We start from the raw sequence: 26,482 nt of genomic DNA, 5'->3' as shown, positions 1-26,482 counted from the left end.
CTCTAACTTATTATTGCGACCTAGAAACATTCCTACACACATAGGAGATGAATCATATCAATTTAACATTTACATGTGAGCAAAAACTATTCATGCATAGTCTGCAGCAAGTCCGTCACTCCAAGGAACAGCTCTGACTTCTACATGTGTGCACGTGCAGTTAAGAAATATTTTCTATGCTGATTTTATGCCGATCTCTGTTAGTTCTAACCTCAACTGCCACTTCCACACACACAGTTAGAGGCACTATTCATGTAAAGTAAGTTGTAATATTTCGCTCAGATAAATCACCTTTGCGCATGCAACATGTTTGCTCACAGACAGGATAATTTATATATATGTTACAAAATTTCTAATTCAGCCTCATGCATGTCTGTACTGAGGAGGTATATTGTTGATTCTCGCCTTCACAACGAGGAATGAATGATAGTTTAGTGCCAATAGGGATGATGGGCCATCTTTATATTTTCATGAGGTACATATCAAGTCATATTTTTTTCGATTTTCATAATGAATATTGAAGGAGTGCGGTAGCATAAAAGGACACGCCCTGGCTAGCAGATCGGGATCGTAAAGTGTGCATACCAATTTTTGGTTGCAGGCATGACCATAATTTTCTGTCAAAGTTCTCTTCCTCGGAGTCCATTCTAAATTGTAATGTCCGTAATGGTTCTGAATTTTTCTAAAATTAATAATGTTTGCTTGCAGCATACTTGGTTGAAATAAACAAAATATTTGTGTTTGTTGGTGATATGTATTATTTTGCATAATAAAAATATACTTAGTTTGTCAATAAATAAATTTAGTGTTTTTTTTTAATTCTAAGTATTTGAAATTTTATTCCCACTTCTCTATTTTCAAAAGTTTTTGTTCAAAGATCATTACATAAGTTGTAATAAAAACAACGATTTCTATGACTTTCTTTCAAATTCAAGCATTGTGTCATAGACGTTCTTTTCTCGTATTTATTAATTGAACTATTGTGAATGGTTTACATAGACGGGCCTTCACTTCAGCCACCAATTACTGATCTGCTTCAATCTTGCTTCACTCATATGTTTCTAATAATTCTATCATTGTGTTGTAGTTTAATATGTCTAACTATCACCATGCAACAATTTGCTTTTCAATTGAATGTGTTCACTTGTTTTATATTCTTCTGTGTTGGCCGCGGTCTTAGAAATAGTGGTATTGGTGCATGTTGTTTATTAGCTGCATGTATATATTGGGTCTCAAGGTAATGACACAAGGGAAATACAAAGACAGGGCAGTGAGCTAATAAGAAAGATGTCTTATCTCATGCTTAAAGAGTTGACACCTTTTTATGTCTCTATGGCAGAGTAGGCAGCAGTTTTCAAAATACTACAGTTGAAGGAAGGCGTTTACTTTTTAGACCAAATTTGCCAACTCACCAGTGTGAAACCGTAAATCATGGAAAATTACAAAATAAAATTTTTATAAATAAAATCACAATGAAAATTTATTGGAAAGAAAAAAACGTTCCTAAAAAACAGTAATTTGTTAAAATTCAAAATAAAATATCTCAATGAGAAAAATTTTTGCATGAAGAAGATCAGAAATGGTACTGGGTACACATCACAGTTTTGAGGGGTCAAATATGCCTTAAGTGTAACATTCTAATTGAAGAAAAATAAATGAAGAAACAGGTCTGCATTTTCCAGCCACTAGTTGTCATCCTTATAATATGCAACACTCCTATATTCGTAGGAAAGGCTCGAGTTCATAAGATTCAGGGTATGCTTGACGTTTCATCAAGGGCTTTTGTAATGTGTAGCACATCAGTGGTTTATTTTTTACAGGCATAAAAAGAAAAATGCTACTAAAATACAAGATACCGCTCCAAATGTATTTTAAATGGAAAATAACGAATAATTTTGTCTTGGGAGTCAGAAAAACAAAGTACGAATTACTATTTAAATACCTTCAAAAAACAGGATTTTGTTTAAATTCAAAGTAAAATATCTCAATGAGAAAAATTTTTGCATGGAGAAGATTAGTAAGCGTACTGGGTACACATCACAGTGTTGAGGGGTTAAATATGCCGTATGTGTAACATTTAGTTGAAAAAAATACATCTACAATCGGGCCTGCAATTTCCAGCCACGAGTGGTCATCCTTATAACATGCAACACTGTTAAATTCGTAGGCCAGACTGGACTGCATAGCATTCAGGATATGTTAGGTATTTTGTCATGGGTTTTTGTAGTGTGCAGAAAATCAGTGGTTTATTTTTTACAGTCATAAAGAGAAAAATGTGAGTACAGTCGAAAACAGGTGAGTACAGTCGAAAACAAACAGTCGTTGATAAATAGGAGTTCAAAGGATCGGCCTTAAATTATCACTTCTGGAGGTTTATAAAAAGGTTTTGATGAGACACCTCTAATTTACAGAGGTACAAATAAGGCAAGGTTCTTAGACTGTAAGGTTGCCTCATTCGTAACTGCGCATGCGCCAGCAGAAGTCCTGTTACGTCACTGTAGACCCTGTATGCCCGCTGATCCTAGCCATTTCATTGTTTGCACGCTAGAAATTGAGAGAGAATAAGTTCCTGAGACCTTGCGCCGCCTTGTGTTTAACGCGAATCTGAACACATTTCCTGCAATTTCTCTGGAAATCGTCTTTGTAATCCACTACTGATAAGACGAACTTTTTGTGGGTGAAGAGCGCCTTTAATCGTCGGATATGCCAGTCTCCCATTGTACTGTGGCAACGAGCTCCAACAGCTTGTCGAAAACGAAGAAAGCTGGACGGAATGTCTTAAGGCCTGTTTACACGATACATTAACACGTACGAGTTAATGTACATTTGCGTGAATGATTTTTGTGGACCGGAACGGAACATGTACGAATGCATGAACCAAATTAGAACAGGTTCTATTTTCTGTGCATGCATTCGCACAAGTTGGGTGGTTACACGGTGCATTTTGGCGTTCATTCTCGCGTTCATACACTTAGACATTAACCCGTTCGTGTTAATGTACCGTGTAAACAGGCCTTCATATCACAGGCGGATGCTTAAATTGAAAAATCTTTTATTGTATATATTAACTAATCGAATCATTGACCGTGTCTCGCCCCCACACCTGTGAAAAAAGTGGTGAAAGTGAATCAGTCAGACAAACTAAGTGGATATGCTAAAAATTTCGTAATCAAGACCTTAGATGCCCCTATTGCATTGGAAAATCAGGAATTCTTCCCTATTAAGGCAAATTGAACTCAATATTTTGCGCACTCATTCATGCAAGGACTGTTTTGCATATTCATCGTTTACCTCGTATGCATTGAGTAACATCGTGTGCCAATGGTAAGATATCAGGTAAACAAATTTCTAGTACCAAGTCTGTAAATTTGAGTCCTTTCGTATGCCTTTGAGAGCTATTGAGAAATTTTCGAGGCCACGGTTGCGCAAATTTGTTTATTATTTTAGGGACAGAAAAGTTTTAGCGTGTATAAAAATATTTATCAGGAATCAAGTGTTAAATCGTAGTTCACATAAAAGAAACTTACGTTATTTTAATCATAATATTTTATCTCGAACTAGTAAATTGGTTAAGAATACCCTTTATAAACTTATAAATGTTGACTTGAGTCAAACCATTTAATATTTTTATGTACTCTTTCGCGTTTATATTTACCTGCAAAATGTAATGAAGTAGACTCTACCCTCTAATTAGGACTAATTCGACAAATTACCTAGGTTCTGTGCTGTGTCTCCAACTTGGACAAAGCAATTGTTAAATGTTACGCCAAGCAGAGGGTCCTCACAAGAATAAAATGTTTGAACAAAAAAATGGAACAACGAAGAGCAACTTTGGTAGTGCCACTACAAAGATTTAAAAAATTGTTCCGTAAATTCTTTTACATAAATTCTTGAGTCTCATTATTTATACCCTCTTCAAAATGAACCTTTACGGTGGAGCTAAATTTCTACTAAAGACTTATGATCGACCAAATAGCTGATATACATTTGTCTTAAGTTTTTGTTTCAGCAATTGTCACTGAAAATTATCGGATTTGTTTCCTGCAGTGCTTTTTGGTGCCATGAAACATTTTTCTTTTTGTTTTTTTGACCAAAGGCTACAGTGGAAACTTTCTGTGGGATTTAAGATAGAGAAGAGTCTTCTGATTCGAAGGCTGTTCTCCACTCAAGCGGGCCACTATGGTGCTGTTTTGATAACGGCAATTGTTGGTGGTTCACTTTCCATTTCTAGAAATTATTTTACGGGGGAATTCTTATTTCTCTCAGCATAATATTGAAGTTAGTTCCGTTTCATCTGTATGATTTTTCGCTTAACGTATGATTACTTTGAATTCCTAATACGAATGATTTGAAAATGGTAATAACGGTAAATTTACAACTCTTTTCACTCTATATGCTTATTTTTTTCTTCCCATTGAAGTAAAGGATTTCAATGTCCTCTTGCATAATTTTCTTTATCTTATGTTTATTTTCAAAGCCCGACGAGGAATGAAAACGAGCATAATTTCTATTTAAAAAGTGGCGGAACTGTAATTTTTTGAAGCAACTACCTAATTCTTTTTTTGCGTATATTCCTCCCAGCCATATTAATGTAAGTTTAAATTATATTGCGGAAGTAGAAAGGAAAACAGTGTTTTGAGAGCAATAGGAATGAAGTGGGGACACGGAACTAACTCGCACACCTTCCCATTTCATCACTTAATCAGGACATCATAGCGTCTGAATACACGAATTTATCTTTTTTTAAATCTTAACATCATTATTTTCATTAATCGGCATTCAATTTAAAATTCGGCTTATAGCGATCGATAGAGGGTAACTTCAAAAACTAGCTATGGTAAGCAGTTACGCCCGCGGAAAGGCTAGAATTTGAAATGGCGCTGGAAGTTGGGTCTACAGTGACGTCAAGCCAATGGGAGCCCGAGTCGCGAATGAGGCAACCTTTACTCTAAGAACCTTGCAAATAAGGTAGCAGGGGGTAAGAACACAGGGAATCTGCACTTATTAACTTATTATGTAGGCAATCATACACACACTATAAATTATTCACAATGTTTACAAAGGAAGCTATATAAATAACATACATAAAATATAATCTATAAATATCTTTTAGATTGTCCTATGGCATTATTAAGTAGTTCTTTCGATCCCATAAATCTCATTAATTTTTTTTTCCTTTTTGAAACAACTCTACAACACATCTCGATTCACTGGATTCAAAGATGCAACAATTTTAACTATTGAAATTTTCTTCTCATCCCAGCGGAGCCAAACCATTTTTCCTTAAGATCAAAACCTTGTAACTCCCTTCAGAATGGATGTAAGTTAATGATTGCTTCACTAAAAATAACTTTGCAGTCTTCTGCTAATTGGAAACATCACCATTTACCCAGGTCTCCGTTGATGGGGATTCGAAGAAATGCATTTCAGTACACCATAATCATTCATGCTGAGTAGTGTTCTTTCAGGTTGTGATGTAATTCTCCTTGGGTGTACTCTCTCTTTGGGGTTATTTTTATGCTTGGGGATCGCTACGAAGACTTCAACAGGTACAAAAAGATTAGAATTTTTAGGTGTCAACAAAATATTGAAGAATTAATTATTTGCAAGTTATTCTGATGAAAGTGTATCTTTGACAAGCGAGGATGGGTCACACAAGGGTGTGAGAGAAATCAATAGTATGGTTTCAAGTACTCAACCACCAAAACCATTGCATTAATCTTTACAACAGATTGTGAATGCAAGAGGAAAACTCACCTCATTCCCTTCCTTTTCAATTACCAGTTCACCATGTAAAGGTATTTCAGCTTTCTCAGATTCCAACGTATCCTCCTTGAAGGAATGCACTAAATCATTAGAAAAGAAAAAAAAGAACGATCTCGGAATGAAACAGTGAAATTTGAATAATACTTTATCTCATTAGGGTACAAATACTTTTGGGTATATTCACTAAAGGGAGAATTTCCCTGCAGCATCAGAAATTCTCTGCAATAAAATCATCTGCTTACTCATGGAATATGAAATGTGTTTCTCCATATTCTGTCAAGCAAATAATGTTAAGCATTCCCAAGTTGTCTTTACCCTTTGCAGTCCACACAAGAGGAACACGTGACACTCACCTCACCACTGCATAATGAAACACTTGCACTCTTTCACAAACTTAATCACTTTTTCCTACATACATATTAGTCTCTTGCCAAAACCTAATGTTACTGACAGTTCCAACACAGAATAAAGTCTTATATTGCTTTTGGTTGACATGAAAGGACGATTTGGTTCCATGATGATGGTAAAAAATATCCTACACTTCAGCAGATAAATCTTTCTAATTTAAAGTTCACCATTGAGATATCCCATGCTTGACACATTCCACATTCCCTAAACATGATTATGGCTTCAAATGGACTGAATCTCAAGATAGCTAAATAACTATGCATTTGTTTCTGCAATATTCCTTCCTTAAATCAACTAAATAAATAGCCAAAACTCATTTCACCTATTTCTAATTATGTTGCTGTTACCTAATTATTATTTACTGTGATATATCGTATGTGAAATGTTTTAGAAAAACTTTTGTTAAGCTCTCAAATGTCCTGATGGCAAACCCCACAAAGTGGCACTGCTGTAGCCTGTGTCGCCTCTTGTCAGATATTGGATCACAAGATTATTTTGGTCGTCTCAAGGAACCTCTCCTATTGGGAAGTTAGGATTTAAATTCAACTACAGTTGCATCAAAATTCATTAGTTTTCTCTCTGTATTGTGTTTTCGCTCACATACTATCTTACTTATGAGGTAGAGATAGTAACTACTAAGTACCATTCAGTTAAAGTCAGTTTACCTAGTATGTGCATTTCATGCGGCTCATCATGAAGTACTTCCTCATACATGTAGTCCTTCTCCATATTATTTGATATCTTCCAGATTTTTTCCTTCTATGATTTAATGCCCAAACTTCATGCTCATTTCTACTAAATGGTTTATTGCTCCAACATTGCTTCAATTTCCTGTCCCATAGCTGTAGTGAGACATATATCACCTTATATCCTGTAACCCTGTCTGTCCTGTGGCATGTTTTCTTAGTGATCGCATTGGTCTCCTATCATGTGGAGGTTGTTCATTTGAGTCACAACAGTTATTTTTGAAATTTTCTGTGATGATTGCATTCCACCAACTATCTATATCTCTTTGCAACGAACTGTTGTCACTGATATTTGATGCATGTGCATGTCACATGTCCATGGAATTGCAAACTTCAAGTGAATTAATTTCCAATATGTCATATTTTAATTTAAATTATTTTACTTCTGTTTTCAGTTATTTTATAAATAAATGACCATGCACATAGAAGTAAGAGTTACCAAGATTACTCATATTATTAACTCCCTGAATGCCAATTAACTTAGGTAAAGCAAACATGCACAATGATAATTTTCTTAAATACACTGAGTAAGTTTGTCATAAGACTACATTCATTAACATAGTTTCTTATGTTGGAGTAGCATTAGTGAGGCTAAAATACACAATGCGAAAGATCAATACTACTGATATGTTTATTTTAACTTCACATCAGCACTATACCCCAAAGGTGTCAGATGTGTCAAAAATTATATGTACCATCCTTATGGATAAGTCACCCAGCTGGTAAAAATAGTGAAGCACCTGGAGCCTGAATCTGTAGGATAAAGGTTTCATACCTGTGTGTGCAAGCCAGTGTATGACTCCTTGTAGAGAAGGATCTGAGCAAATTAATCATGAATGAAATTTCTCTCCATTGTGTGTAAGCAAATGCGAGACAAAGCTGCACGCAAAAGACTGCACAATAATATCAGGAATAGGCTTGCTATCCCAATAGTATACCATGTGATTGCTGAGGGAGAGAACCTTGAATGAAATATTCACAAAATATCTTGCATGAGAGTGGTTTCTCCTGTGTCTTTGTATGCAAGTGCATCAGTTGGTTGATCGTACTAGAGAAAGACTTTGCAAAATCATTTCACGAAAAAGGTTTTACTTCTGCATGTGTGCATTTAGTGTTCGGATCGAATTTTGCAGTGATAAGGTCTTTGTGTTCGCATGAGTACAGTGAGGTTTCTCTCACGAGAGAACGACTTTGCACAATAATTAATGAAAAAGATTTCTCTTCTGCATGTGTACGCAAGTGAAGCATTAGTTTGTATTTTCTACTAGTGAAAGATTTTTGGCAATTATTACACATAAAAGTAGAGATTGGTCGAATATCAGATTTCTCAATCTGGAATATTGAATTCAAATAGCAAATCATTGCTCGAATATTCGAATACCACAAATACTAGAATTGCATAAGGCATATTGAACGTACTTCTTATTTCCCTTGATGAATGTATAAATATAAAGGTATACAAGGGAACCTCGATCAATTGTTTTTCAAGGGGATGGATGAAAAAACGATGAATGCGTGAATGTTTGACTAGGTGGCCTATGCAGCAGGAAACCCAAGATTTTGGCAATTAATTGTGATTTCCGTTACAGGATTCAAACAGGAATTTAGTTGAATAATGGCATATTTTAATACGATGGAAACAATTTGGGCATATAGTTGATTTAACTAACATCTCTTTCAAATATGCAAAGGGGACACCACCTCGCAAAAAATGATTGCATGCCATCTTGGCATTAAAATGCTACCATGGATTTCTGTCTGATGTATTCTTATCTAACAATCGCCATTTCAGTGGCTCGACCATCTGATACTGGGCCTCATCCAACTTCTTATTTTCAACAGGTAGATCACTTTGCCCTGACTCCTACTGTCAAGTGCTAGCGGACAAGCAGAGGCAATTTGAAAGCACACACATGCTTCTCCATCACGCTTTCTTCATCAATTATTTTCAGTCAATCCTAGGAAGTTCTCACAAGATAAGCAGATGAATTCGAATTGCTAGCAGAGAGAAACCAAATATCCTGAGAAAAATATCCCTTCATCTGTAACTGTTACGATACATTTATAGCATAACTCATAAATTGTAACTTGATATATATTTGCAAAAAAATACCCCATCAACTTCCCAGAAGCTCGGCTGCGAGGATATCGAGTTTCGCCAGAATGCAAAGTCTCCGTCGTATTTGGCATTTATTTCTTTACGTAAATGCTTAAATAAAGTCAGAAATATGTCGTGTTTGGTCTTATTCTGTTTTTACATTATGCATACATTACTAATATTTCAATCCAATAAAGGTGTAATATCAATTACCGAAAGTCATTGTTAGACACCTTTTGGGTTAGAAGATAACTCACGCAGCAGTTGACCTCCAGAAATGGGGAACTTTGAAGCAGGTGAGCAGAAAAAGGTCAGTGGGGAGAAAGAGGGAAGGGTGAAGCATGATTTTATTATTCTCCTTCAACTTGATATTTTCTTTTGAAGCTTTTCATTTATGGTCTTTGTAATATGAACCCTGCGCGAGCTGGGGCCTTTTGTTCGATTTTGGAGAGGAGGAAAGCATCGGAGAAGGGGCTGATGGCTGATGGATGGAGGAGGTAGCGGATTTTGGGAATTGTGCTATGTAGTTACTATCTCACTATCGCATTGAGGTTCTCCTGGTGGAGATTTTCCGATTTTTTCACCCGATCATTTTCGGTTCCCATGTCGAACTCTTTACACCACTCTAATCCGCGAATTTGATGTATTTCGTCAACTTGCCTGTAAATGGCACTGCATGCACTAAACGACTAGAGTTCTCTACAATTTTCCGAGTAAACTACCAACGATGTGCGTGCGACAGTGTATGGCACAAAATTCAAAGCATTAAAGATTTTACCTGTAGCATAATTATTCGAGATCTCAAATACTTTCTAGTATTTAAGCATTCGCGAATACTATTAACGCATTTCTGCAAAAAAAGGTTTCTCTCCTGAGTGTTTTTGCATGTGATTGGTGAGGGAAGAACTGGAAGTGAAAGACTTGCTGCAAATCTTGCGTGTAAACGATCTCTTGCCAGTGTATGTACGCAAGTGTCCGATGAGACTTTATTTTCTATTGAAAGATTTAGTGCAGTGACAACATGAAAAAAATTTCTATCCTGTGTGCGTATGCGTGTGTAGGATGAGTTTCTCCTTTATGCTGAAAGTCTTTGCGCAATAATTGCACGAAAAAGACTTCTCTCCTGTGTGTACACGCGAGTGTTGGACGAGTTTGTCCTTTCTAGCAAAAGTCTTTGCGCAATGATTGCACGAAAAAGGCTTCTCTCCTGTGTGTACACGCGAGTGTTCAACAAGTTTGTTCTTTCTACCAAAAGTCTTTGCGCAATAATTGCACGAAAAAGGCTTCTCCCCTGTGTGCGTATACATGTGTTGGACGAGTGTATTTTTTCTAGTGTAAGCCTTTGAGCAATAATTGCACGAAAAGGGCTTCTCCCCTGTGTGTAGACGCAAGTGTAGGATGAGTTGCTCCTTTATACTGAAAGCCTTTGCACAATAATTGCACGAAAAAGGCTTCTCCCCTGTGTGCGTACGCATGTGTTGGACGAGTGCATTTTTTGCAGTGTAAGCCTTTGAGCAGTAATTGCAGGAAAACGGCTTCTCCCCTGTGTGTACACGCAAGTGTAGGATGAGTTTCTCCTTTGCCCTGAAAGCCTTTGCGCAATAATTGCAAGAAAAAGGCTTCTCCCCTGTGTGGGTGTGCAAATGTTGTATGAGTTTCGTCTTACTAGCGAAAGCCTTTGTGCAATAATTGCACGAAAAGGGCTTCTCCCCCGTGTGGGTGCGCATATGCGTCATAAGGTTGCCTTTAACAGAGAAAGACTTTGCGCAATCACTGCATGAAAATGGTTTCTCTTCCGTGTGTGTGCGCATGTGTTGAGTTATGTGAGACTTCCAAGCGAAAGACTTTCTGCAGATCGTACACGGATAACGTTTTCTTTCTTTGTGCGAACGCATGTGATTGCCAAGAATGCCTCTCCGAGTGAACGACTTGTTGCAGACGCTGCAATTGAAAGGCCCTCCTTTTGCGCCTCCTACCGCGTCATTTCTGAGGTTTCTCGCGCAAGAGGTCGTGGACTCTGAGGACATTTTCTGCGTGTATGGTTTCCCATCCCCATCAGAACTTCCCACTCGTTCCGCAGTTTTCCTCTCTCCAATTCCACCACAGAGTTCTAACACAGGCGCCTGTACTTTTTGCATCGCCCCTCGTCTTTTCCTTTTCAACCCCATCAATGTCTCAGAGGTGGATGACTCAAAAGAATTATTACTTTCTTCTCTTGATGCGGGGACTGTGAAAGACTCATCTTTTTCTATTGATGATTCATCACTAAGATCCAAATTGCTGGTAGCAGAATGAATTTCCATGTGTTTGATCAGATCATCATTGGTGTTGAATCCATATCTGCAGTGGGAGCAATAATATAACTTTTCGTTTGAATTTTTACCATTTCTAGGACTTTTGATGAAGCAATAACTCATCTCTTTTTTGTTTTCCATTTCTGCCTCAATGCCACTTCTTCTGTTTTCACTGACTCTGATCAACCTAAGGCTACCTGTGATATTTGGTGCATCCCTTCTTTCCCCTACAACAGTCATTGTGGCTCCCTTTTCACTGTTTCTAGATGCTGGAATGTGTTTCATATAACTGTGTCCATCATCAGGAATTGAGTTAGACAGTACCTTGTCAGCACGATGGGCAATGCCTTCTTTCCAATCTTTATCCATCGAATTCGTTCCATCCCAACAGGGGGATGCCACAGTCTTGGTTTGAATGTGTGTCACTGAGGCTGATGAACCAATACAATCATCATTAAGGTCAATCCATACATTTCTTTCTGCCAGCAGGTGTGAAGTTGGTGTTGTTTCTACCAGCACTTGGTCAGGAGTTGATAGCCCTAGAAAAGAAAATCATATTACAATCTAGGACTCACAGATCTAATTTTTAAAAACCATTTGATAGATTGAAACCTATTCCCTTTAATTAATATTTTTGCTGGTTGCTAAACACAAATAAGGTGTCATTCTCTTTTGGCAATATCAATATTGGTTCAATTATGTCTGAAAAGGGATGGCAGGCATCCATAATAATCACTATTGAAATTGTTGATGAAAAATGAAATCATCCCCTATACAAATTTGTTCATTCAAAAGACAAATGTGTGCTCAGTAATTTTGTATTATGTAAATTGTAATGTTCTTGAAGCTGATATTTTAAATGACAAATAATTTTTCATTTAGGAATACTTAAGGAGAGAATAATGTTTTCCTTTCATTCCTTTGCAAGTAGATCAGAAGTCAGTCTTTTTTGGTAATTTCAATAAACTATAATTTTGTCGAAAAAGAAAAGTCAGGCATCAAGAATTATCTCATATCAAGCTTGAAATTGCTGAAGAAAAATGAAATCATGCCCTTTTCAAAAATATCCATTTAAAATACAAAAACATGTGTTCAGTGGTTATGGATTATACACATCGTAATGTTCCTTAAGTTAATATTTAAAATGGCATACATTTTTCTTTTGAGAATACTTGAGGAGAATATAATGCTGTCATAATCCTTCTACATGAAGGAACAACAATTATCAAAATATTTAAGAAATATAATTCCTTTAATGTTAAAATGCTCCAGATTTTAAATATGAGTTTACTTTTAGCAGCTACATAATACTTTTCACACCAATAAGAAAATATTTTTCAAAAAGTACTCAGCAATGGAAATCACGTGTGCCATGGAAGAGGCCACAATTCATGCATTTTTATTTAAAATTTCACACCACATTTTTGTCGAAAAAGGAATGCATCAACCATGAATCAAGGGTAGTTAACAATCAGAGGTAAATTTGATTAAAAAAATAAAATTTCTTAAAAATTAAATAATTTCCTCCTTTTGTCCGTTTGAGGATAACAGTGAAAAAGTCATAAAGGGAGCAATTACATTTTTCCATGTTGAATATGATATCCATCTAAATCATTTCCTGATCAACCTCCTGATGAGATCCACATAAGTATATTGAAATATTAGGGATTATCATTTTTTTTAATCAATAGCAGCAAACTGTAACACATTATTTATTAAAATTGAGTTGTGCTGCAACTTAGCAGTATTGATTTGTCTTCTTGTATTTATTTCTGAAATCCATAATATATCTACTTACTTTCTGTTACAAAGTATTTTCTGACATGATTCACTGTTACACCTAACCAAGCAGTTGCCATGCCTACAAAAATAATTCAATAAGACTGTGCATTACAAACTTCAAGCTAATTTTATAAATTCAACATGCTAATACCACTTATGGACTTACACTCTCAGTACATTGTGTTCACTAATTTGGCTGTAATTAATGCTAGAAATCCATTTAAAATTCAAAAATACCTATATAATGCTAGTATTTCTTTTGGAAGAATAATTTTTTTTAATCAATTGCAATATTTTGTATAAAATTGCACTAGCAATGCAATGAGTTGAATGTGGATTCGTGCTAAGAAAGGGTTCTACGGTCCATTCCAGTGGTTGGAGTAAAGGACCGGCTGGGTCCCAAATAACAAGGAAAATGATACAAGGGTAACTCAACCCCAAAAATAAAAGAACTCCATGCGAAGAGGTTTCAAATATTATCATGCTACCCATAGCACAGAAAACGTTTTCCTTCCATAGACGCAGGCCAGAAAGAATTCAGAATGACATTTGCGTGTCAAAACTAGGCAAACAGTAGGCGGTGGAGTAGTGCTTAAATGGGTGGAAAGTACTACCGGTGTTATGTATTTCAACATGGATGTATCGCATTTCTGCCAAAAGAAGTCGGAAAAAATTTCATTCAGTCATTTCACTGAATTCCACCCACATGTTTTATGCAAATGCCACCCTTAGTTGCACAGGCACTGGTTTCTCATGCTAAGCACTCGTAATGGATCATTAATAATTAGAAATTTTTGTCTATCACACCAGTCATAAAGAACTCATTTGTTAAATTTCATTGACTGGACTAGTGATCAGATCTTATACGAATGTTTCACGGCCATTAACCCTTTAGCTGCGGGAGCGTCAAAATTTTTCTGCCACTGTGTGCGGGACATGAACAGGGAAGATATTTTTCCGTCGACCCCGGGCGTGTGTCTAGCAGGTAGTGGACCCTCATAATCCGGGACTACCCACCCTACCCCGTGACGACAGACCATGAATACAATTGAGCCCTTTCTAAGAATCATAATTGGAATTAAAATATTTGAACGTTACTTTTTCTAAATTGAATGTAAATGAATTTTTTTCCTCAAATTTGGCCAGCATGATATTTTTATGAGCGATTTGATATCAAACAGTAAAAAAATCCATTGATATTTAACCATATTCCTCAACATTTCAACCATACTTCAGCCGATTTGAACTTTGGGGAGCATTTGGAACGTATGTTTGGATGCGATAGGTAAAGATAATGGATAATAAAGGATAAAATAGGCATTCTCATGAAGGTGGTCCGATATTACACCAGATGAGGAGCTGTCGAACTGGAAAATCTGACGAGTAAAATCATCAGTTCTGGACCAAGAAGATGATGCGGATTCAATGTCTTCAGCCAAATTGAATGGACCACCATCGCCGGAATCATTTGCATCATCCTCATCCGTCTCAGTATCCCTGGTAGACACAGACACATCGGAAAAATTTCCGTCCTCACTCTTACAATCAGAGTCGAATAAAATATTGAGAACTTCATCCACGAGAGAAACCTTTCTCCTTTTTGACCGAGATGGCAAATTTTCACTATCCATAGTGAAAATAAATGAAGAGATTCACAAAATGTAGTCACTCGAGTAGGTACTTGATTAGGAGCAAACGTACACCACCGAAACTCTGGAAAAACTGAGCAAAGACCAATAGAGCATGTGGAAAAGACGGGAAATTCGAAGGGAAACCCATTCGGTGGGAAATCCAGAACGAGATTATAATACTCAAAGGTAAGAAATGTCCTTGGTAATTACGCAGGTGCGACAGACCCACCACCGAAAGTATAAGAAAGAATAACCAATGCTTTAAAATAAGTTTCCCCGGCTAATGGACAATGACAAGATTAAAAAATTCCTAGGAAATGCAAGGATTCATTGGAATTGTTTTCTTCGTGAATGTGCCGCGGAGAGCAGAGAGACCTCTCTCTCGAAGAAGGGATAATCTGGGTAGCGCTCCCCGTGGTGAGGGTGCCCAGTCCTCGAAAGACGCCTTTGTGCTCTCTGCCACTAGGTTGGGTCGAGTTCAAGCAACCGCGGAAAGGATGGCAATAAAATCCTAAGGGAAGTCTGCCAGTGGTAAGAAAATCTGGTCAAACGTAGAAAAACGTTTTTCCCGCACTCACCATGCAGAACGTTTAAAAACGTTCCCGCAGCCTAAGGGTTAATGCAATATGTCACTAAAATATGAAATTTTACTGGTCAATGGTCGCACAAGTTAAATATTGATAGACTTCAGCAGAACAAAATATTTTACATTAAAAGGACTTCTACTATACATAAATGTTGAAGGAAATTGTGATAATTCATTACATTAAATACATTATATTTCATATTATTAGAAATCCAGACAACACAAATGTAAAGATAAACATTCTCTCATATTTAAGCGACATGTAAACTAAATAAAACAAAAGTTACACATCGATGACTAACTTAGGTTCTTCATGCTTCAAAAAAGTTACAACACCCTCTCCACACACATATATTTGCAAGACCTAGAGTTTACTCACCTATAGCCTCAGTCAGAGAGTCATTGGTCATTTCAGAATTACCAATCACTTTTTCGTCCTCAGTAAACATATGCTGAAAGTAGGAATCAACTCATTAATCAATGCACATAAGAATCAATATTCTTTTAATACACCATTCTTTTACAATATAGAACTATCATCCACACATATACAGCAATGAACAGTTTGTAATTTCTTTGAACAATGAGACAGTCTTTGAATAATGATCATTCTAAATTGAATAACTGTGCCATTCCTGTAATCATTTATACAATTTTTATCGTTGACTTCATTTTCTCATGATTCATACCGAATGTAGAGCTACTTTTATAGCAGATAGTAATTCCATTACTCAATGGAAAAGTAGCCACCGTCCATGGAAGCGATATACATTAATAACATTACCAACCCTACAAAGGTTATAATTCCTGATTCTTCATTACTTCTGTGGGTACACATCAGACTCCCTTGAGAAAGCGACCAGAATCGGTCGGTTATTTTGGGGCATCCCAGTAATTTATGCGTGACATAGCCCAAAAGTTTTTATTCAACAGTAATAATTCCTGTGCTGCAAAGAATAAAGGCTATAGTTTGGTACAGGGCAATCCTTTTGTAAAGTAAATATCTGTGTAAACGAAGCAACAATTTTTTTTGGACCTACAGTGAGTCCTCGTTTAACATCACTTACCGTTCCTGAAAAATGTGACGATAAACGAAATGACGTTAATCGAAGCACAGTATCCCATAAGAAACAATGTAAAAAGTGAATATCGGCTCCTAGACCTCACAATTCCTACGCGAAAAAATTTTAGCGTATCATATTTGGGCCATTTCTTACGATGGGAATGCCAAACTTTGGCATAAACACGAGTCCCTGTCTTCATTGACGGCAATGCCAGCAGCGACGTACATCCTTCTCCATTTTTGTATCCTCCCGCGTTTGTTTTTTCGGCTTCGCTATGGTGGTCACCTGGGCATCATCATCGCTGAAACATCGTCGCAGTTACAGGAACCAAGATTATTGAGAACACGGCGAAAAAGTGACGACCAATACTCCGAGTTCTACACGGAAAAATTCCTAGAAATCACTTTTCAGGTTCCAGAAAACCGTTATGTCAAGTAAAATTTGCTAAAACTTTACTTGACATTTACGCACTTAACATTTGCGCACCTACCTAAGAATTCATTTTGCATAAAATTTGCTATAAACGTAATCGAAATTGACAATAAACACACCGTTTTACACTTCGTTTAGACTGACTGCATTACCGCCCACAAAACGAACAACCTGCAACGCCCGCCGCTTCGCATTTTTTCTCGCGCGAAATTTAAAAGACCTGACCAGACCTGACGTTATCGCGAAGCAAAGGTGCGATAATCGAATGACGGTCTCAAAATTTTCGTGACGTTATCGCGAAATGACGTTAAACGGGGTGACGTAGACGAGGACTCACTGTATATACAACTAGGAGACGCCATATTTATTTAAGAAAATCATTCACTTAATTGTTTACCCAACCGCGGTCTTAACCATGGTCAGTAACACCTTAGGCCAACACCATCATCTGAACAGGATTAGGATGGTTTCCTATTATTTTTTATTGCCTAAATCGAAAGATTATTACCTCTGGAGTACGCATTTAACACTTTTAGATTTTTATATGACAATATCTATTTTTTGGGATTAAATGAATTGAAAATTTTCAAGTGCGCAAAAGTGTGACAGCTAAGTATGAATGATGGGAAAAGCCCACGTGACTTCATTCTTGTTCCCGCTGCCATCGTAGGAGGTGGCCTTGTGGCGATGATATGTGAGCCGCTGTGATGCAGGCTGCTAGCAGGGAGCAGAGTACCCAGCTAGCTAGTAGTGCTTGGCTTAAGTAAGGATTATAATAACCTTATCAATCAAAGAAAACTTTCCAACTTTAGCCAGTTTTAATAGGTGATTTGTAAGACATGTTTCCTTGAGCTCTGTGCCTCGTGCATGCATTGGTAATCTCAGAGATTGTAATACTCCTATAAAAACTAGGTCCCAGTGATGTCACATGGATTGGCATCGCATGGGTGCCAATCTGGCCTTTTTCAAATCACTTTCAAATGGACCATTGCCATGCGTCTAAACTGGGATTTCTAAAACGAAATAATTTGTATATTATGAATTCACTTATGGTGGGTAATGAATTGTACCAATGCCTTTCCTTTTCTACGATGAAGGAAACTACCCGATTGGTTACCTATACATATAACAGTATTTTTAATGCTACCACCAGATTATGGTAAGCAATGTTGGTGTGGCCATTATTAGCTGGAGGTATGAAGACAAGAATGAAATTATCATTTTAAAACAATAAGTGTGATAATGTACACCAACGAAGCTTCAGCAGAAAGGAGGAGATTTTGAAGGAGGAAAAGTTAAGTTATTGGTAAAGTTATGAAATTTTCCCTTGGGATTGATGGGCCACTGGAGTGCGACTACTGCTTCAAAACTCTATATTCCGTTCACATCTGTCATAGTCAGCTCTTGGTACCGTGAATGCAAAGGATGCATGTTCCTTCAAGTGCCAACCATGCAAAGTCCAGACCCAGCCCCATGAGTTAAGTGGGATTTACTCAGATTAACTCCTGTTACGCCGCCAGGCGGTGCCCCCCCCGGGAGATGCTGCCCCCTGAAGGAGTGACCGTGAACCAACTGGGGTGGCTCAAGGGGACGCGTCGAGAAGTCGTAAGGACAGTGGAGTCGAGTGAGCCGAGGGACACGTAGTGTGTTTGGGCTGGAGAGACCCGTTTGTATAAGTGCGAAGAATAAAGTGTCATAGAAGTAAAAGAGAGCGAGGATCGTTTCGAGAGAAACCCAAGGTCACTTTAACACTCCCATGCCCCCCTCTTTTCTCCCCAGATAAACATTATTCAAATCCAAACGCAGAATTTAAAAGTCAGAGCGAACACTAGTTTGATATATTTATGACATTATCATCGGCAAATAAATGCATTTTACTGCTTCTTCAGGAGCAAAATTCAAACATGAAGGTAATGAACAAAAGGGACAGGTTACATTACCATGTGAGACAAAAAATGAGTGATTCTACTGAATGATGTCAAGAACGTTCCAGAGAGGAATGAATTTTTGAGACAGAAAAACTTAACATGGTAAAAGTGCACTTACCTCGTCATCAACTTCCAGGGGGTCTACAGCATCACTTGAGATGCCAACTGCATTTGGTGAGTTAAATACAGGATAACTCTCCTCATTGAGGAGCTCTTCCTTCTCCCCTTTCTCATTAAACTAAAAGGGAATGTTGAGTGTCACTCAATAAAAGCTATACAATAATTATAACATCTCTAATGCATAATAATAGAACCATGTTCTATTCCAGAGGCCACTCAAGCTGGTCCAAACTGTGGATGCCTGAGATTCTTATGACCAAACTTAACCCTTTCACTGCCAGCCAATTTCAAGTGGGATGTATGAAGACTGCCAAGGCTATTTTCTGAAATTAGCATCATTTCAGATTTAAAAATTTTCAGCCACTCAATTTTACTTAATGCATCTAGATATTTTTCCCAATTCTTAAGATATATTTACCTCTTATAACCATAGATAGATTATGGGGGTTTACATAAATTACAGCCATTGAAAAGGTCACAATCAGGAAAAAAAGTGAAAAAATGGGCAACATGCATGAAATTTGTTCATCATGCTATTAAGTCTCATTGAATAGAAAATTTTCTCACAAGTCCAAATATATGAGCCAAAACTCTCCTAGTACTCTGCTAACCTCAGTAATTGCTAATTAAAAATGCTCGAATATCGCTTGAAGTCACGTGGCCTGAAACGCCTCCTTACGTCATCGCACGGTACACCTTTCACTTCGCTAAAAGAGTAGAGTGGTAGAGCCTTGAATGCAAGATATCGAAGTAAAAATCTTCGTCGAGCTGTGTAGTAGTTCCTAAAAGGACAAATTGACTCAAGAGGGATTTAAGAAAGCAAAATACCTCAGTTTACTTTTGCTCGATTTCTTTATGGTGGCTAATTTTTTTTTCATTCCAAATCTCCCCAAACAATCCCCTTTATTTATTTCAACAACGCCTTGGCAACCCAAAATATTCACAGTCTGCATTTTGTCGTTACAACAGCAATTATTTTCGCCAAATTTGCATTTGAACCCTCGTAGATCGATTTTCTATCCACTTCTTCAGTGTGTCATAAGTGGATACCGTGCCATGACGTCACGCTCCGATGACGTTGTGTTTTCAAGCAGCCAATGAAGATCAATTTTTAAAGACTCATAACTCAGCTGAGAAGCATTATTCATAGGCGAAATTTCGGCAAGTACATTTGAGGTAGAGGCCTTCTTATTCTAGTACTTAAAAAAAATTGTGCATGCTCCCCATTAGGGCCGATAAATTGGTCCCTGGCATTTTTCGCTCAACCAGCGAGGGCAGATATATTGGCCCCATGACAGAGAAAGGGTTAATACACTTGCTGACTCAGCAACAGCAAGCAAACATCGTCGCCTGGCAACCCAGGGGTTGCATATTTTGTTCTTCCAGCTTCACCAACCTAGATGTTTCAACATTCTCAATATTGGCGAAAGATGCTGGTGGTCTTGACACCAATTCTCTTTTTGCTGTTTCATTTCTTTCCACTATTTCAGGAAAATTGTCATGCATTTCGTAAAAATGGAAACATTGAGACAATCCACATGCATCCTGAAAATCTATGGGGCCAAAGTGCAGAGTTTAACCCTCATATGGATTTACGAATTTAGCTACGTCACTGGATTTTCGGTGCTGCAGAGATGGAGTTTCATTTTTTGTAAATTTCTTTCAATGTTAGCGTTTATTTACAAGTTTTCTATTGATAATGGTAAATACAGTAGACTATCGTTATTACGAAGTTTACAGGACCGAAAATTCAGAGGTTCGTAATAACGAAGTTTGTATGAACGATTCTTTCAGGAATCGTCGGAAAAACCAGTTCCTAACTTCACACCGGAATGAATGATACTTTGTTCAGATTATGCCCAGAGTACGATTTCCTCTACGCCGCATGGCGTATCAACGGCCAAATCAAAAGGCGCCAAATTCCAAATTTGAAATTTTTGAATGTTGTCATACCTGAAAGTTCGTAAGTCGAATGTGCGTAGGAAGAGAACTAACTCTAGATCGAAATGACGAGCTGTAATGAGTCTGTCACCATGATTCCCCAGGAATGAAGCTTATTGTATAACGTTTCGCGAATGGTGAAGAAATAACCATAATTGACGCTCTTGGTCACAGTACACGCGGACAACTTAAACGTGGCATGATTATTAAAACTTATCGTAGTGAATATCGATCTAAATGCCGTAGCTTATGCGTGGAACTTCGTAATAAAGTTCATTTTGTAACCGCCAGGACCGGGACTGAGGTTCGTAATATCGTAAAAACGAAAATTTCGCAATAACGTTTCTTTTCCTATAGCCAGGATAGGCCTTTGTCGTTGAGACCAACGATTTTCTTTGTAAAAACGAGTACTTCGTAATAACGTTGTTCGTATTAACGAGAGTCTACTGTACATCTATTATCTTTATTTCTCACAGTGTTTTGCCAGATTTAACCCATTATTGTGGAAGTTATAACAAAAAACTTGAACGCTGCATTATTTTCCATTTTTTACCGTAATGCTATCTATTTCTGTTCCCTGTGTCTGTTATTTTCAAATGAAAGTTAAAAATTTTTGTGCAATGGTATTTTATATATTTTTTTATGATATGCAATGCAGGAAAAATCCGCTTTTTGATGTTTATATTTTTATGTATCTAAATACTAAATATTAGGATCTCATAGAATTCGTTTATGCCCATGTGATATTATTTTGCTTCACTGCGTCCACCCATATATAATATCTTTGCAGCATATACTGAAGGCTAAGTTATTAAACATTAATAATTGGACTGGTGTAGGTAAAGTGAGAAGAGACGAGTGTTACTTTCGTGATTTTTACAGGATTACGGCAATCAAGTCAAATATTATGAATATTCTGGGAGCTAACATCCTGCATTTCAAAAAAGTAAAGTCTTATGGATTTTGAAATATAAAGAATATGGGATAATACGAGACGTGTGAAAGAACCCAATGCTGCTTTGGAGGTGGAGCTAGAAGAGCCGGTGTTTTATTTTATAATGCGGAGCCACATTCCCTCACTGAGGAGGTTTCTTTAGTGATGGACGGGTAAATTTGATGCGTGGGAGTGCACCAGATGAGGTTTTACTCCTGGATTGGTAGGAAATCCAACAAAATAACTTCTTTGAAATATGGGTTACAGGTGGAAGGGGAGAAGGAATAGGTGCCTACTCTCTGCTTGCTGAATTGCTGCTTGGCATAATTCTAAACATAGTAACCACAGGATATGCCAAAAGGTGACTATCACCATGGCAGGTAAGTAGATGCGGAGCGGAAAAGGTGCCCAAGCAAAACTAAGTCGGATGCCATGGAAAAAAACAACTTTGGCAAGCCAAGAGTTTCTATGAATAATTCTTATGAAAAGATAAAGTTCTTTCAATGAACATTATAATGAGGCGAACATTATGATTCTTAGATAAAAGAGAAAGCAAAATTTGTATTGTAATATTTTCCTTTTGTTAAACAATTTCATTTTGTCTATAAGGTTTAAAAAATTAAATAATATGATTATAAATATATTATAGCATTTCCTATGGAACATATTTGCTTTGGCATTAACATTATGAGTGCAATTCCCAATGTAGCGACCATGAAATTCTCGGTGCTGCCTCGGTGCCTTAAATCCAATGACGCATCTTTTTCATTAGAAGCAAATGAAATGTAAACTATCAACACTATGCAAACAAAATTGAATATCTAGATGAAGAATAAAAAATAGACTACTGAAAATTTCAAAATGATCCATCGGAATGGAAAATTTTTACACCACTTTTAAAACCACAAGCACCGCTAAGGTGCAGCGAATCCATATGAAGGTTAAAGACCTCTGGCGACTACTTTCACATGCCTCATGAGTGTGGAGACATACAGATTGGTGAAACTGAGAGAACTATTGAAACCAATATATCAGGGCACAAACGTTGCACAAGACTTCGATACCTTGAGGGATCTACAGTAGCCAGCCACTGTATCGCACACAATTATGCCATTCTGATTAACAAAGCCATATTTTTCATCTATGCAGATGGGTATTGGAATCTGCTTAACAAAGAGGTGATTGGAATAGGACTCTCAAACAATAGAATTAATAGAGATGCAAGGTTTCAGCCAGAGCAAAATATTATTTAAGGAATGGGAAGCACCACCTTTCTATGAGAAGATTAGCAGGATTGTACTACAAGGATCTAATCGGGTGAAAAAGATTCGTGTTTAGGCTTCCTGACATACCAAGACTTTTACCTTGAAAGTAGACAAAATAAAGTTCACCACTCGAGTACTCAGTGGAATGAAACACTTTTCTGTCGGAAGAAAAGTAATGTTGTACAAAAAAGATTGACTTACATGAAAATAGATAAAGAACTCAATGGTTTCGCAATATATTTTACAACTGAAAAAGTTGCACAACAGAATCTCTCACATTTGAGGGTGACTTCCCATACAAATGCATACATATACTCAACGCAATCCTAATTTTGTCATACAACTAGGAATTTTACTCAAATAAAGGCCATGCTACTCCTTGATGAGAATAAAACTTACCACAATATTGGCTCTGGGTAATTGGCCGTCTTGCATGGGAATGTATATTTCAGTCATTTGAACGGAGCATGCAAACTGTGAAGTTTCTTCAATCGTATCTCGAATACATTCTTTTGCGCTAGCAGAAGATCCCGCATTGTCATTGGCTGCCTCCTCTTCTTTGATGATCTGTGCAGAAAGTTAAAGTGGTAAACAAGGCATCTACATCAAAATTAACAAATAATTCATTCTCATCAGGCAAGGCCGTAGCCAGGGCGGGGATCAAGGGGAATTTATCCCCCCCAAAATGAAAAAAATTAAATAGATACTTTATGCTCACTTGGTGCTCACATGACGATATTACATAGCTGCGCAGGGACATCTAGTAGTCCAATGCGACTTAAGTTAATAATTGTCTAAGCGAATTTGTAGGTGCAGTGTGCGTGGTTGTAGTGCAGTGTGTGAAATAATAGTGCTGTGAATTAGAAGATAGGTAGGTGACTTATGGGCCTCCTGAGGGACCGCAGAATTGACATCGACACCAAGGAGTTAATTCATTTGGTCGCTGCAAAAAAAAGCTGAAAGGCTAAATTCAATTTTATAATAATATTTTTATATTTTCCTTTAAGGGTTTACAACAAATATGTTTATTTTATGTTTGTATATTATTCCATAAACCTCCTCGAAAATATTTTCTGGCTACGGCCTTGTCATCAGGTGAGCTGTTCAGCCAGAGTCAACGTTTCAATGGCTAGCTCTGCCATCGTCCTCAGGGCATTGAGTGATGGACCAACAATTCATCTGCATGGTCAACAAAAGAGTGACATCATGATGAGCTTTGACCCTCTGTACCTATCCCAACAAAGGATTTCCATTTGGACACATGCTTCAGCTCCTGAGCATGCCCTTCTAAATCAATATTGTAGAACAATTTCTTCCGGTATTGATAACAACATACTTCACAAAAGATGGAAAATTCTTTGAGCAGCTGGAAGGCATCCACATTGGATATAGTCTAAACATCACTGCATCCATAGCACATTTTTAATGGAGGATTTTGAGGAGAAGACAACCCAGTGACCAGCAACAGCCTACGTACTGAAACCGCTACATGAATGACACATTCATTGTTTGGCCAGATGGGCCGAAGGCCCAACAGTAAACCTCCATTACATGAATAGAAAAAACCACAAAATCGAGTTCACAATGGAGAAAAAGAAAAATGGATGTCTGCTGTTCCCTGAAATTCTAATACATCAAGATGGCTGATGACTGGACCGCCGGGTATACCGTAAGCCCACTCATATAGATCTCTATTAGATTGCGCGGAGTCATGGAGCATGAAAAAAGTAGCCACCATATTTAATGTTAGTGAATATGGAATGCTATACCATATCCAAGGAGGGGCACAAACATAGAACAAACTACTGTGGACTCAGTTCAGTCCATTTATCATAATGATGGGTATTCCTGCCTTATGCCAGGAATGAAAGATAAGATGAGTGTGTCCAAAAATGCCTAATAAATATCTAACAATAAGCAAAATATTAAATTCATAGTGGAAGGTTCTCAAGACTATGAACAACAGCAGCAGAAAATTGAGTGAAGGTATACAAAAATTAGTTCATGTAACTAACTTTTGATGTCTTTTGGTAATCCATTTGAATTGCAAAACGTACAACACCCCATACAAAAGTGGTAAAGAAGGACAAATCCCTAGTCCTTGTCATAAAATCCTGTTGACTTTCATCAAAATATCCAAATCTGATCTGATTCCTGTGAATATCAATCTCTCATAAGGAACGAGCTATGTTGTCAGACCGGGCTAGCAGCTGCATCATGATGTCATGGTCTTGCTATTAAACTGTTCCAAACTCAACAGTACTCCGCTTAACTCTCAATTCCTAATCACGCATCTACTCTGTCATGAACAGAAGTGAAAACTGTGTTATATTATCAGAAGAACAACAACTGCTCACCAATGTGAAGACAGTGTGCTCACTTGCTTAGTAAACAAATTTGAAGTCACTTTAGCAAAAAACACCGTTCATTATTACGAATACATAATTAATTTTAAATGACTCACTCATGAAATCTATTCTGTAGTTGGTCATCATTGATCAGGTGAGGGAGAATGCTTTATGTTTCTGCTGAGAGGTGTTGGGAATATTCCACAAAGGAATGATATTGTGCAGTAGAAAAATAGAACTGTACCAGGCACAAGTAAACTCACCAATTCATCAGTGGCTAATGGATCTGACACATCAGTTGAAATTCCTGCTGGATCTGATGTGTACAGCACAGGATAATTCCCTTCACTAAGGTTACCTTCGTCCTTGTCTTTCACATGAAACTAGGAGAGAATAATGGGCTTCACTCAATACAAGGAAAACATTAGGAGCCTAATTTGATAATAAAAAATCCTCTTTTGCTTGAGACCATTCCAGCTGGCCAATGTAATCATGAGATTCTTGCCACTCACAGATCAAACTCCAGAATATCAACGTTCATCTAGGGAGGGGGAGTTATATCACAAAGGGCATGCGGTTCGAATGAGAGTTTTGGTCACTTAGAGCAGAGGTAAAACAGCTGGAATGATAGATCGAGGTTCCACTGTACATTGAATTGTCTTTATCTTTTCTTACTCAGGCTTATAAAGAGGTGCCACAACAGTTATCGCTGGATCCTTCATTGAAATCAAGGAGGAAGGTGGCTTAAAACAAAGAGAGGGCAATAATAAGACACAGTCCAGTTATAGCAAAGACAAATGGCTTGAACAGACATTTCACACTGTTATCAACAAAACTACTCCATTAGATACACGAAATTTCTATCAGAGGATTTCCGGTGTTGTACAAATGATATTGACAGGAAAATATTAGTGTGGTTCAGCTTTCTGCCTCATACATTACAACCGGAAAATACCTCAACTGACAATGGCATTACTGTGAGTAACTTCCCATAAATTTCCTCATTTTTATATCAGGCATACTCTCTTCCTTATAGAACCAAGAAATTTGTACAAATGAATGTGGTTCAAATCAGGTTTCACTGTGTACGAGAACATAACATACCAACTCATTGTCCCTGGGCAGTACCAAGTCTGGCA

The 26,482-nt window shown here is 37.4% G+C and overlaps 1 protein-coding gene across 1 annotated transcript; it reads right to left on the bottom strand.

Annotated features, from left to right (window-relative positions):
* Positions 1-20: 20 nt before the first annotated feature.
* LOC124172089 lies at positions 21-26,482 on the bottom strand. The gene is made up of 8 exons (XM_046551496.1): positions 26,448-26,482; positions 25,607-25,726; positions 23,395-23,562; positions 18,854-18,973; positions 15,691-15,763; positions 10,995-11,851; positions 5,758-5,832; positions 21-32 (listed from the first exon to the last, which is right to left on the bottom strand). Exons 3-8 carry the CDS (start codon positions 23,449-23,451, stop codon positions 21-23), a joined length of 1,194 nt encoding a protein of 397 aa, XP_046407452.1. The 5' UTR covers positions 23,452-23,562; positions 25,607-25,726; positions 26,448-26,482.

This window comes from Ischnura elegans (assembly GCF_921293095.1).
Source record: "Ischnura elegans chromosome 13 unlocalized genomic scaffold, ioIscEleg1.1 SUPER_13_unloc_1, whole genome shotgun sequence".
Classification (NCBI taxonomy): Eukaryota; Metazoa; Arthropoda; class Insecta; order Odonata; family Coenagrionidae; genus Ischnura; species Ischnura elegans.
This window is presented reverse-complemented; position numbering and strand designations above follow the sequence as displayed.

Bases quoted from the DNA above. Each gene is read 5' to 3' on its own strand.
- LOC124172089 (XM_046551496.1), bottom strand. From the start codon at position 23,451: ATGACTGAAATATACATTCCCATGCAAGACGGCCAATTACCCAGAGCC. The intron at 15,764-18,853 runs GTAAGTGCACTT...TCCTACTTTCAG, and splicing joins CCCTGGAAGTTGATGACGAG to CATATGTTTACTGAGGACGA. The intron at 11,852-15,690 runs GTGAGTAAACTC...TTTCTTTTCTAG, and splicing joins CTCTCTGACTGAGGCTATAG to GGCTATCAACTCCTGACCAA.